The sequence below is a fragment of the Cyprinus carpio genome, chromosome B10, assembly GCF_018340385.1.
Source record: "Cyprinus carpio isolate SPL01 chromosome B10, ASM1834038v1, whole genome shotgun sequence".
NCBI classification, from domain to species: domain Eukaryota; kingdom Metazoa; phylum Chordata; class Actinopteri; order Cypriniformes; family Cyprinidae; genus Cyprinus; species Cyprinus carpio.
The window spans coordinates 4,418,703-4,431,951 of NC_056606.1; the positions used below are offsets into that span (position 1 = coordinate 4,418,703).

At 36.1% G+C, this 13,249-nt stretch overlaps 1 protein-coding gene across 1 annotated transcript in view; it reads right to left on the reverse strand.

Annotated features, from left to right (window-relative positions):
• LOC109097487 (ciliary neurotrophic factor receptor subunit alpha-like) overlaps positions 1-13,249 on the reverse strand; it is a 36,023-nt gene that overhangs the window by 9,796 nt on the left and 12,978 nt on the right. The window contains exons 2-7 of the mRNA XM_042732164.1: positions 7,632-7,728; positions 3,678-3,744; positions 3,108-3,268; positions 1,449-1,563; positions 1,190-1,359; positions 792-961 (exon numbers count right to left, since the gene is read on the reverse strand). Coding sequence (XP_042588098.1) covers positions 792-961; positions 1,190-1,359; positions 1,449-1,563; positions 3,108-3,268; positions 3,678-3,744; positions 7,632-7,728 — 780 coding nt within the window. The remainder of the gene's footprint in view (positions 1-791; positions 962-1,189; positions 1,360-1,448; positions 1,564-3,107; positions 3,269-3,677; positions 3,745-7,631; positions 7,729-13,249) is intronic.

The following is a 13,249-nucleotide window of genomic DNA, read 5'->3' on the forward strand; positions in this document are numbered from 1 at the left end:
CACACACACACACACGCACACACACACACACACACAAAAAAACAAAAACACACGCACACGCACACACACACGCACACACACACACACACACACACACACACAAACACACACACACATGCACACACACACACACAGATCTGGAGACAGCCAACATCTGGTTGTCTGATGTAAGGCCAAGCAGCCTGGTGAAAGCAGATAAGATCAGCCCATGCAGAGATGACTGTGGGGCTCTGAGATAAGACAACACTGTGTGTGAGTGTGTGTATGTGTGTGTGAGTGTGTGCAGAGAGGGCTGGACTACAGGACTGTTTATTGAAGACTCATATGATATGAGGGTTGCATGTTGGTTGTTAACCAAGAAAATGACCTTTTCTTCATACAATGAAAGACAAATGGGTTCCAGTGTTGTTTTGGACCACAATGAATTTCATTATATTGACAAAAAATATTGTCTTTTAGGTTAAATTAAGGTTTGAACAACGTGAAGGTGCGTAAACGATGACAGAAAATAATTACTCAGAATTTAAAGGGATGATTGAAAAAAAAAAAAAAAAAATCTGTCATCATTTACTCACTCTCATGTTGTTCCAAATCTGTATGAATTTCTTTCTTCTGTTGAACACAAAAGAAGATATTTTGAAGAATGTTGGTAACCAAAGTCTTGACTGACTTCCATAGTATGCTTCCAACACTATGGAAGTCAATGGCTATCAACATTCTTCAAAATATCTTCTGCAACACGCACAATCAATCTAATTAATAAGTAATGATTGTTTGTATAAGGTTCTTACTGTCGACCAGTAGCTGGAGCCGATCGGCCGGTAGCGCAGTGAGAAGGTTAAGGGAAAAGCGGGCAGGATTTTAGCCGGCCAGGATGAAGGACAACTCCACTGCACCAGTAACTGAGTGGGCTGACCTTCCACCTGAAGAACTCGGACGTCCTCGGGAGGATCCGGCTTCACTGAAAACACACAATCACAGACATGCATTCTTATTACATAAAACAGAACAAAAGATTCAAATGCTACTCTAAAAGAGCTGAAGAAAGCTTTAAAGAAAGCCTTTTAACAGTCCTCAATACTTGTGGAGGTGGGGAAGTGGACATGTGTGAATACATTTCTCTTATAACATAAATCAGAATACATGAAAGGATTCAATGAACTTGCTAACAGTATGAAGGCAAACTCACAGAGTTCATGAACATCTATCTGGATGATGGTGGAGTTGGATCCCAGAGGGTTGATTTCGGTGATGTTCACCAGGACCTTTGAGGTCCAGAACGGTGGGTTAGTAATCATACACTCATTCACCCCAATGTGCTCCTGCTTGCAGGGATCCACCTCCCTGGCTTTATTAACACTGCAGAAAACAGCAGAACAGTGAAGGAAGGTGTTTAAATCAATATTTTATACAATTATTATTATTCACGAATGGAGATGAGAGTGCACCTGTAGGAGGTTGTGTATATCGTGGGCAGGTGTGTTGTCTTAGTTTGTACCCAGGAGCAGTAGATGTTCATATGATTCGGCACACGACAAGAAACTCTGACGAAATGAGGCGGATCTAAAAGAAGAAGAAGACACTGAATATCTCATGAGACTTTATCTGTGAACACCCAAACAGACAGACTACACAAGACAGCTGTTCAACTCAAGTGCTGCCTTCAAGAACATGAGGGAAGGGAATGTGATACGCTACACTGAACTCACACACACACACGCTAGAAGCAGCAATCTCACCCTTCCTCTCAGGAAACTGTGGAGCTGTGATGCAGCGACTTCCTGTCAGAGGAAGTGCCCTGAGTTAAACAGCAAGGGCGTACAACTGCACACTTTCTAAATCTCCCAGGGCACAAAGGGCTTCCTTTTTACTAGAACATTTCCAGCATTTCAGAGAAACTATGAGACGTGTACAATTACAGATACCAGTATTTCAGTTGTCAATGTCAATACCACTGTCAGTGAGTGTACTTCGTTAAAGCTTCTTTAAAACTGAATGATTTAAAACAAGTTTAATTTGACTTTAAACACTTTTCCATAGAAGCACCTTTTTAGCGGCTTCAAGCACACATGTGCACTTCTGAGATTAGATTTCCAATGAGTCAAGAGCATGATTCAAAGTTTATCAGATCCATTATGTTTATGTTGCTACAACACTTTTGTTGGTTTAAGCCAACAATGTTCTTAAGATGACATTTTCAATCAGAAGCAATGGAACGTAGTCGTGGTAGATGCCATGTTAAATTCAAAGCTAATGAAAACAAGGCTGTGAGGGATAAACATATAGTCTGTTCAATTTGTCACACGGTGTTAGGAAGGAATGTCCTGCTTCAATACAACTTAAGGACAGTCAAGAGCACTTGTACAAAAAATGCTGACTGACAGAAAAATCATATAGATTTGCACTTTCTTAAAAAAAAGTATACATAAAAACATTTTTTTTTATTTAATCTTAATATAAATATATAATTAAACAAATAAATATATTAAAGTACAAAATAAACAAACAATTATTATTATTATTATTATTATTATTATTATTAACAATAACAATAATACAAGCATAATTAAAAACTTACAAATAAATACAAGCATAAATAAATAAATAAATACAGGAATATACAAAAGCATACTTTAATAAGAGCATATATAAATAAATGAATAAATAATAAATGAATATTTATAAATGAAACATACAAATCGTGAAAAAAGAAAGAAAGAAAGAAAGAAAGAAGGAAAGAAAGAAAGAGAGAAATAATGAGGATGGATGTGGCTGGAAAGAAAGAAAAAGAAAGAAAGAAAAAGAAAAGTTAAAGTAAAACTATTTCAGTGAAAATGAATATTTCATCAGGCATAGCATGGCCCCCAAAAACACTCCAACAAATGATGTATTTTTATTTTTTTTGGTCTTAGTAATGGATGCCAAGGCACAAGGTACAACAAATCTATCCTTTGGGGCTTATGTTTCATTAACACTAAATTAAATATGGCATCTGTCCTAAGGGTAGCAATTCTTTAAACCCTTATTCTCAAATATTTTAACAAATGAATCACATTGTGAGTCAAAACACGAAACAAAGGACTCTTGTATGGTTGAAGCGGACTTACGGCCCAGCCGTAGTTTGATGGACTGCAGTAAAGTTCCTCGTTCATCATGGCAGCTGTAGTTGCCTTCCATCGAGTGTGTGGTGTTCAGTAGCGTAAGCGAGCCCTTGTGTGTTTGCCCCGTCGGTACTGAGCTCCCATTGAACCGCCATTCCACCGGAGACCTGCGAACCCATCCACAACTCAGTCAACAACAACCTTCACCTGCTTTCCTCGCAAACCTGCTCTAATCAAAGACAGGCCCACAAAATAACTGCTATCAACGTCAACTGGACCTGCGTATTGTGTTACTCATTCGTGGGTTGTGCAAATCTTGTTTTTGGCCCCTGGATTCTCTTGGACAGTGTCTTTACTGGCAGGAAATACACATTTATATGAAACACAAGGCTTGCCAAAATCTGAGGCTGGGGATTCAAGCCCCCCTACCCACAGTAAATAGCCTCGATGTGTCCAAACCCTGTAAGGACTGGCCCCGTGCCCCTACAGAGGGTGGTTAAGCACACTATTATCACTCCTTACAGGAAAGCTTAGCTCTGGAGTCTAATGGAGCTTAATATAGACAGGAGAACGTACCCGCCGTGAGCGCCTCCACATGTGAGCGTGACCCTGGAGCCCAGTCCACCGTACTGGACGTCTGAAACTGAAAGCAGGAGACATGAGAGCTGTGCTATTCCTGAAGTGACAAGAGACATTTCATCAAGTGATACGTTATCAACCAGCCAACAGAGCTGAGATTTCATGGGAGCACTGGACATTTATACAAAACAACTTTTTACATGTAAAATTAAAACCGTAATGTGTCTGGAAATGTTTGTTTATTTGATTTGTTGCTGATTTGCATGTTACGAGCATATTGGTGTAGGTCTCAAAAAAAAAAAAAAAAAAAAAAAAAAAAAAGAACGGTTTGTATATGCATATACCCAAAAGATTTCCATATATGTAGGCTAATAAACATTTTGTTTAAAAAAGAAACTTAATGTGGAACGAAATACTACAGAAAATATCAATTAAATAATTAACTAACAGCTGTAAATACAATAACTAATAGTTTCTCATATATAATATAGAAATAAATAGAAATATAGAAATATACACATAAAAATGTAAATAAATAAAATATAAAAAAAAATCAATTACACAGATTTTTGTGGAGATAGACTTCTTGCAAAAACCATAAAGAATGCAAACTTTTTTAACGGTTGTGTATATTTATGTGTATTTGTAATCTCTTTGTGTATTTTGTATCAAAATTTTAAAGGATTGTCATACTTTTAGTTTTATTACAAACAATATATAATTAACATACAGTATATACTTCATAAGTGTTTTTTTTTTTCTAATTTTCAGACATTTCAAAATCCAAACTTTTTTTTTTGGGGGGGGGGGGGGTGATTCCTAGGAATAATTTAATAGCAGACTATGATATATTTGTAGGAAAAATAAATAAATAAATAAATAACATCTAACAGTAGCATTCAGCCTGTTATTATCAATAATTTCAAATAAACCCTTCCCTTTACAGAACGAAAAAAACAAAGGCTGCGTTCCAATCTGAAGGGCTCATCCCATCTGCTCGAATCACTTAAAAGCATTTACCCTTCAGAGTGAGAGTTTTGAAAGGAAGAAAGCTGTTCTTTGGAACGCTCTTCTGCATCATCTTGTGTCATAAATTAAAACTGCACAAAGAATTATGGGACCAAAATGTGTCAAACAGTTCTGAAAGGGCCCGTTTGGTTTGGAACAACACTTCAATATGGCATCCATGATTGTTCTCACAACAAAGTGCCCTTAGGAGGCAAAGTTATCCCGTTTGGAATGCAGTGAAAATCTGTGGTTGGTTACATAAAAAGACAGTCAGGCCTATTCTTGGGAAGAATGAGTTAAAAAGTGGACCAGACTTTGTGCTGATATTTAATAGTCAGGCAGAGACTATAATGCAATTATTTTGCAATGGGAGCTTGACTGTATTTCAACGTCTTTAAATTATATTCAGCTTGACAAGCTCCAGTTTGAGTTGCTTCCTCAAAATCTGCTTCATCCGTTCATCATTATAAGGCTTGCAGAGATTCTATAGCAAGAATCAAGGTGTTTACGTTACTGTGCTTTTCTGCATAGTCAGATTTCAGTATTTATATCAGACATTTACTGCCAAGCGTTAAACAAAGAGCAGACACACACAGACACACACACACACAGAGTGGCGTCGATCCAGTGCCCAGGGTTTAACTGCACTCACGAAACGCTCATGCTCAATGTCGGCTTTCAGGAAATATTGGCAAAAGCATATTTTTTGAAATCCCACCACATTTCTCAAATTTCTCCCTCTCTGGCCAGCGAAATCGCAGCCATAACACACACAGAGCAGAGCTGCATGCATTAATTGAGCAATCCATATGTGGGGCAATGAAGAACTGGGGACTTTAAACAGAGATGTTTATTGTTCCACAAAACAAAGCAATGGCTATGTTCCTGGTGTGCATTAAAATAAAATGTTCACATGATAAAACTTTGTGGTATCTGCTCTAGTTGTTCTGTATAATACCATCCTGCTTTGTCAACAAAGAAACGCTACAAAGACTTCTGACGAGATCCATATGGTGGAACACAAATCCAAATGCTAACAGCAACAAAATGTGAATGCTAACGTGGCCAGCTGTCGTGAAGTTATCGATCACATGAATAAACCACATTTTAAACTGTTAAAATAATAATAAAAAAAAAAATAGTTATTTTGAATTGTAATATAATTTCACAATACTATAATGTTACTGTATTTTGGTCAAATAAATGCAGTCTTTCTGAGCATCAGAAAGCATCGTTTCCCAAAACATTTTCAAAAATCTGATGAAACAGGCTTTATACCAAAGACTTTAGTGACTTTGGTCAAACTTTTAAAAAGAATGATTGTCACAATGCAACATTAAAATCTGTGTTCGCGATGCCGCTGATCCAGTGAGAGCAGCTGCCATGTAATTGTACAATGAAACAGCTTCACAGACATCTTTTTAACCACACATTACTGTTATTTCTGTGTTACAAACATTTGAACAACAGAAGAACTGGGATAAAATAGTTTGGGTAGAAATACTGATGTCTGTAGTACCAAAATAGAGAATTTTCAAAGCATTTTTACACTTGTATGTATTGTATTGGTCATCTTGGTACACCAGTAGGTGGCAGCAAAATGTTTGTCACTGCAAACACAAACACTGATTCATCCGATAACCAAACAAGTCGTTATGAATGAGACATGGACTCATTCATTAAAATGTTTCTTAAAATATTTTGTTAAAATTAAATTTTTTATTTTATTTTTATTTTTTCAGAACCTCTAGTAAATTACATGTTATTTTGTTTAGACATTTTTGTCTTTTTCAGATTCGTGGGAAAATCATGATCTCAATTTTTTTTTTTACTTTTATATTACTTTATTTTTAATGAAGTCCTAGACCGCGTCAGTAAGAACTTGGTCCTTTGTTCACTTCATTTTACCGCGGAATCGTTTACAAACAAGGCACAATTCAACGTGTTTAAAATATTGAAACTAAAAGACAATACTGTGTTGATGATATTTGATCCAACAGTTAAACTGAATAAACAAAGTGATGGGAAGATTCAAGTAAACAACTCATATATTTAGGGGGGTGTTTACACAACATTTTCAACTAAAAATGGAAAACTTTCTTTAGTTGTTTTTTGGATCCATGTAAACAGGGATCGTTTTGACAATGTTGTCATCTGTGTGCAAAACCTTTCAAAAACGCAAAGGAAAAACGTTTTTTAGTACATTCGTTGTTGCCAAACGCACCCTTTGATATCACCACTTTGTCATTTCAAAATAAAACTTGTAATGGCCTGAAAACATGATCTGAGGGTGTTTCAGTGATCAATCATCCTGGTGAAATTAAAGGTACATCTCCATTTCTGTGACTACTGTTCACCAAGCTTTGATGACTGAAAATAATTTGACTATTAAAACGAACAGCTTAACATTAGTTCACAAATAAGATGTATTGTTTGTACAGTTTAAATTGTTACTGCCTTGAGTTATTAATTTTGAGTTATTAATTTGAGATACTTGGTTTTAATGAATAGAGTAAAAACGTAAAACAATTTTTTTTTTTTTTAACTTTTTTTTTTTTAATGTGACACCATTAAGTGTAAATGGGACATGAATTTGCATATTAATTTACACACTTATACACACACACATACTTACTTTCATATTTTTAGGTGTTCTCAAAAGTGTGCTTTTTATCTACTTTTCCAAAGAATTAGCAAAGTAGCAATACAATGGCTAAATAACTTTTTTCCCCCTTCATGGATTAAAATTACAGTCTCTTTACTATCTGGTGCAGTTGTTGGGTATATTTTCATCCTGCTTTGTCTAAACAAAGACATGCTACAAAGACTTCTGACGAGTTCCATATGCTGAATACAAATCCACATACTAGCAACAACATAATTTAAATGCTAACGTGGCTCGCTGTCCTGAAGCCCTTTGGCCCAAATAAAAGCAGAATGTACCTTCATTGGTCCATATCTCTGATTGGACGTGGTCAGAAAAGAGGATGAGGATTCCAGTGACTATTAGATCGCCAAGGCATGACACTAAACCGGGCATCTGTAAGGGAGAATAAAACAAGAGTTACTCAAGGGGAAGTGCCATTTTAAGAGTTAATGAGTATCATTCTGTGTAAATGGTTCACCTGCTTAGCAACCAGCCAGGTTGTGAAACAACATAACAATTAGCCACTCTAATTTGGATATAGGCAAACAAGACACCATGGCAATACGTGTATGACCGTTGGATATTTCCGTATAAACAGCACAGAGAATCAACATCTCCACAAAATGGTGTTCGCATGAATGATAGCTGATTTGAACAGCTCTGACGACGTCAAGGAAGTTGTTTTGCAAGTCCATTCACATTCATTAATTGCTCAGGACATTCTGGGTAATGACGTCAAATGAAAAAGGTCCACTATCTGAAATACGGCCTCGGGGAGCCTTGTATCAACAGACTGTAAACATTTTAAACAAATAGCGTAACTGACAGGATACATCTGTCAATGCAGCTGGGATTTGCCTGGAAGGCATCGGTTTATGGCAAACGGATGCATCTAAAACCTGAGGAAAAGCAAAGTAAATGCAGGAAACATCGCCACAATCCGAGAGCTGAAGTCACTAAACCTCACAACAAGACTCAGGAGAGATCATTTAATTCATTAACAGCGGAAAAGTATTGCCAAATTAAAGTGATAAAATTAAAGTGAAAGTTATGACCATTTAATAACTTAATCACAAGTCTGGTTCTTCTTCTTTACAACTAGGTTCCATTAATTGACATTATATACTACATTAGTCCTCATGAACAAACAAAATTCTTCTAAAGCATTTATTATTGTTAACGTTAATTTTAACATTTATTAATACATTTTTACAATCAAAAGTTTTATCTATTAATATTATTTAATGGAGCTAACATAAGCAAATAATTAACAGTTGTATATTTATTAACAAAACCAACAAAGCTTAAATAGATTAGTAAAGTTTGTGAACAAACTTTGAAGTTGGCTTGAGAAAGCCAAGCCTGAAAGTTTGAATCACTTGTAAAAGCTTAAAGTTTGAAATTTTAGATAGATTAGATAGATGTTGACCGAATGTTGATAACATGATTTAGCACATTGTTAACACAAAATTAACATGTTGCTAGCATGTTTTTAGCATGATTACCATGTTGTTAGTGTTTTTAGCATTTTTTAGATTGTTGTTAAATTAGAATTTTAATGTTGATTGCTTGTTTTTTTATTTTTACTTTATAGCATCACCTTCCGTATTTAGCTTAACAGAACATAAATTTGTTAATGAAATCACATTGTCTCAATGACTCACACATAACACATCAACTGCTGTCAGTTTTTAGACGAGTGGTGTGCTAAAACCACAATGTGTGGTGATTTACACACAATCAAAACAAACATACAACTTTTGATATGTTTGTAAAGAAAACCATTTTTGAACTGAGTTGTACTCTACCCTTTAGTCATTAAGCCCTAGGTTTTGTCCTTTCTCTTCATCAGTAACATGCACGCCGCATGGAGAAACTCCTTGAGCATCTCGAGATGTGCGTTTATCCACGTACAGAGGCACTGCTCGAGAAACGCTCAGGAGTTTGTCAACATTCCTGGCAGCTGTAACCCATAACTGAGCAGCCTGATTGTAGAAGATTATGTGTAGTAGCAATCAAGAGACACATATAATCATCAATCCTCCACAGTAAATCAGATTTCAGAGGGGGCAAGTAAGTTTAAAACCTACAGCGCAGTGAAAACACGTTTGATTTTTATTTCCATATGGTTTAGCCATCATTATTATCTGACATCTCTTGGTAATTGGGAACATAGGAATTTTCCTTACTGCATCAGAAAACGTCTGAAGCACTTGACTTCTCAAAACCGCAGGCTGGAGTTGTTACCCGTCCGTTTTTATGCTACTTTATAGCAGGGCTGCACCAGTCAGCAATGTTATTCGCTCACTATTAATCTAAAACACAGGCTAATAATCCCTTAAAAGTCTCATAACGGGAGCTGTGACTTTAATCTCACAGTATGGGCACTCAGTCCTGTGCACGTGTGACGTAGTTTGTTATCTGGATGGCCTCCATGTTCTCCACTCTCAAGAGACTGTCAAATTCAGCAGCAAGGTGCAGCTTTTGCACATTATCATCAAGCATTCACTAGAGCAGGGGTTTTCAACCTTTTCGTTCACGCGCCCCCCCCCCCCCCCCCCCCCCCCCCCCCAAGTTTGTCTTATTTCACTTGCGCCCCCCCAAGCACCCCCCATTACTGTATTCACACCAAATTTCTTTAACATTACCATATACATAAATATCCATTAAATGTCCACACAGACGTTACTTACTTAAGAGCAGTGAATGATTTTTCTATTGTTCTTTTTTCTTAACATAAGAAATGCACGGATCTCACGGATCTGAGACGGCTTTGTTTGTGCGCTTCAGTTGAGTGCACGGTGCGCACAGAAACAATCTTTCACAGCGTGTGAGTACCGCATTGAGATGTCTTACGCGTAAATGGCTTAAAATTACTTTAATGTTTAAACTGACAAGACTTAAAACACGTGAGAATGATAAAACTTTCTCGAGGAAGCAGCACTGGCCTGATTGTTCAGACAGTTTTGGGGGGCTAAGATAACACATAGTGGGGCTGAAGCCTAAAAAGGGTTTAGGACTGCCTCTGGCATATATCTAGAATTGTAAGGGCTGTCCTTGCCATCTTTGCGCTGTTGCAAACTAGATGCTCCAACTTGCCATAGAGTCCTCGTAGCCATGAGAGGTGTGTCCATGTAGATGAGCAAATAAATCTGCATCTAAAGTGGCGTGAGGCGTTAACTTAACGTTGGTCGGCATGTGGCGTTATTTCAACGTGTGGTGGTCTCTGCCGTTAACTTATCGGCTAACGGCATTTATTTAACACCTAGCGGCATTATGAAAACAGCGTTTTAATATTGATACGGTGGTTAAAAGCATGCAAATTCTGAACCATTTGGCTTTCGATACTTTACTGACAAGATGCACATGACAATTGCATCCGATTTATCGTGCAGCCCTAAAAAAAAAAAAAAAATGAATAATTCTGATGAACCTGTGGCAGTTTCTGTGGTGGGGAAGAAACATAAGCTATTAATAAGATTAATATTGACCAAGTTCAGAGGCTGTCGTATGTGGATCAACTTACTTTGTTACAGAGGTGTAAAAAGTTTTCAAAAATTTTACTCAACTGAAAGTACAGATACTCAGTGAAAATTTTACTCAATTAAAAGTACAAGTATCTGGCCAAAAACATACTTGAGTAAAAGTGAAAAAGTACAACTTTAAATTGTACTCAAGTATTAAAAAAGCAGAAGTACTTTTTTCTGACAGACATACAGAAGTTTGTTTAAAGGGATACTCCACCCCAAAATGAAACTTTTGTCATTAATCACTTACCCCCATGTTCTTTGCTACCTCAATATGCTTCCTCTGATTTGATGGTTAACTTGTGAAGTCAGACATTATCTGATAAAAAATCATATATTTATATATATTTAATTATTTTATTTTTTTTATTATATGCATAAATTTGCTTATTTTGATTTTATGTTGTATTTTTTAAGTATTACATTATAATTATAGTTATATGATATAGTTATAGTTTTTATATTAATCATAAGGCACATATTATTTATTAATAATTTATTTAATTATTGAATAAATTTTAGGAAATATATACATATATACATAAAATAGTAAAAATGGTAATTATAACAAAAAAGGCAATTATTTGTAAATGATACTAAATTGTTTAGTTTTACAAATAAAACTGATCCCCGCATTCCACTGGCAAAGATATTACACTGAAGACAGGATCATACCAGTACACCAACAAATCTCCTGCCGTGAGACGCGTTTGCCTTTCGAGCCACAAAATAGATGCACCTGCGGTTCTTTGTGACGGAGCCAAAAGGGGCAGAGTTTTAATTCCAGTTCATCAGCCCCCTCCCAACTCAATGCTTCGACTTTTCCTTAACCACAAAAATGCATCTCCACACAAGCCCACAGCGTGAAAAACCCAGAGCTAAACGCTGACCACAAGCCAGTGGTAAATTATATGTCAGGGCCATATCCTTATATATTATTTAGTCTGTTTTCTGTTGTTGTTCAGGACGGCTGGCTTGAACACTACAGAACGATAACGCATCTGGTGAAGATAAAAATAGAGCTGTTAAAAACAGCCCCTCGGTACCCGTAACTTTCCAACAATATGGCCAGTGTGACACTGCTATATTACTCTTCTAGGTTTATCAGTCTTTTAAATAAAGAAACTGTGAGAAATTGATGCAAATTACTGTTGTGAATAAACTTCATGTTATATACATACTTTAAAATACCCTTTTATTTTATTCCCTTACAATTAGTTTTGCATAAATATTTTAAAACTAGTGACTAATATAGGAACGTGCAACATTAGTCATGCATGTAACCATTGTCTTTCAGTTACAATACATATTGCATGAGAATAATGATAGTATCTACTATGAATATCCTGCAGCAAAAGTTCTGTGAAAGACCATAATTCACAGTTTCACATTTTGTTTATACGGCATTACAAGACCGTATTACACAGCGGTACCAAATGTTCCTTTATGAAAATTTGATGGTTTTGGAGAATTTTTCCAACCACAAGTTTTCATATATGAATATTCAGCGCCAAAACAAACACATATACACACAAGTGCACATATGCCAACCAGATGTTGAGTTTGCATATTCAAGCAAGCGAAAATTTTACGACTGTAAGGCAAGGGTAAAAAACTGAGGATTAATGGCAGGTTCTGGAAGACAAACACACACACAAGAATAACCTTCCCAAAAACTGACTCATCAGAATAGCCACATGTACAAATGTACCACTACCTCTACTCATCAGAATCAGGCTCACATCACATCACAACACCAATCCAGCTATGAGTCCGCACTGATAGTGTGGCTCCCTGCCAAAACCTAGAGAACTGCCGTGCTTTCTACTACCAACCTAGACTGCTGCTCCTAAGACAGCATCCATAGGTGAACTCAGCGTTGTTATTGTTAACTAAAACTATACAAAAAAATGTTAATTGAAAAAAGTCTGAAATAAAACACTACATGGAGGAAAAACAGCCAATATGCAACAGTAATATACATGCTAATAAGCAACTTGTTTTTAGTGAGAATTGGTCCCAAAACTACTAAACTACAAAACTACAAAACAACATTACTAAAGCAAACTAACAATACACACATACATACATAAATGACAAAGGCACATAACATTACTAAAACTTAAAATAAGTTTTGCTTTCAGCGTGTTGCTATATTAACGGCATGATTCTTCTATATCTGCAAAAAAAATAAGGTTGTTTAGAAGGCACAATATGGTCGCAACTTACATTTTTCCTCTTTGAAACCTTATAATGCTAAGTAGGCTGCAAACTAAGTTTTGAAAGTATTAGTTTAGTATTATTTACACTACATACTATTTATTAATATTTTGAGTCAGCTTTTATTGTTATTTTTTTTATTCTGTTTTAATTGAAATGTTAATTTA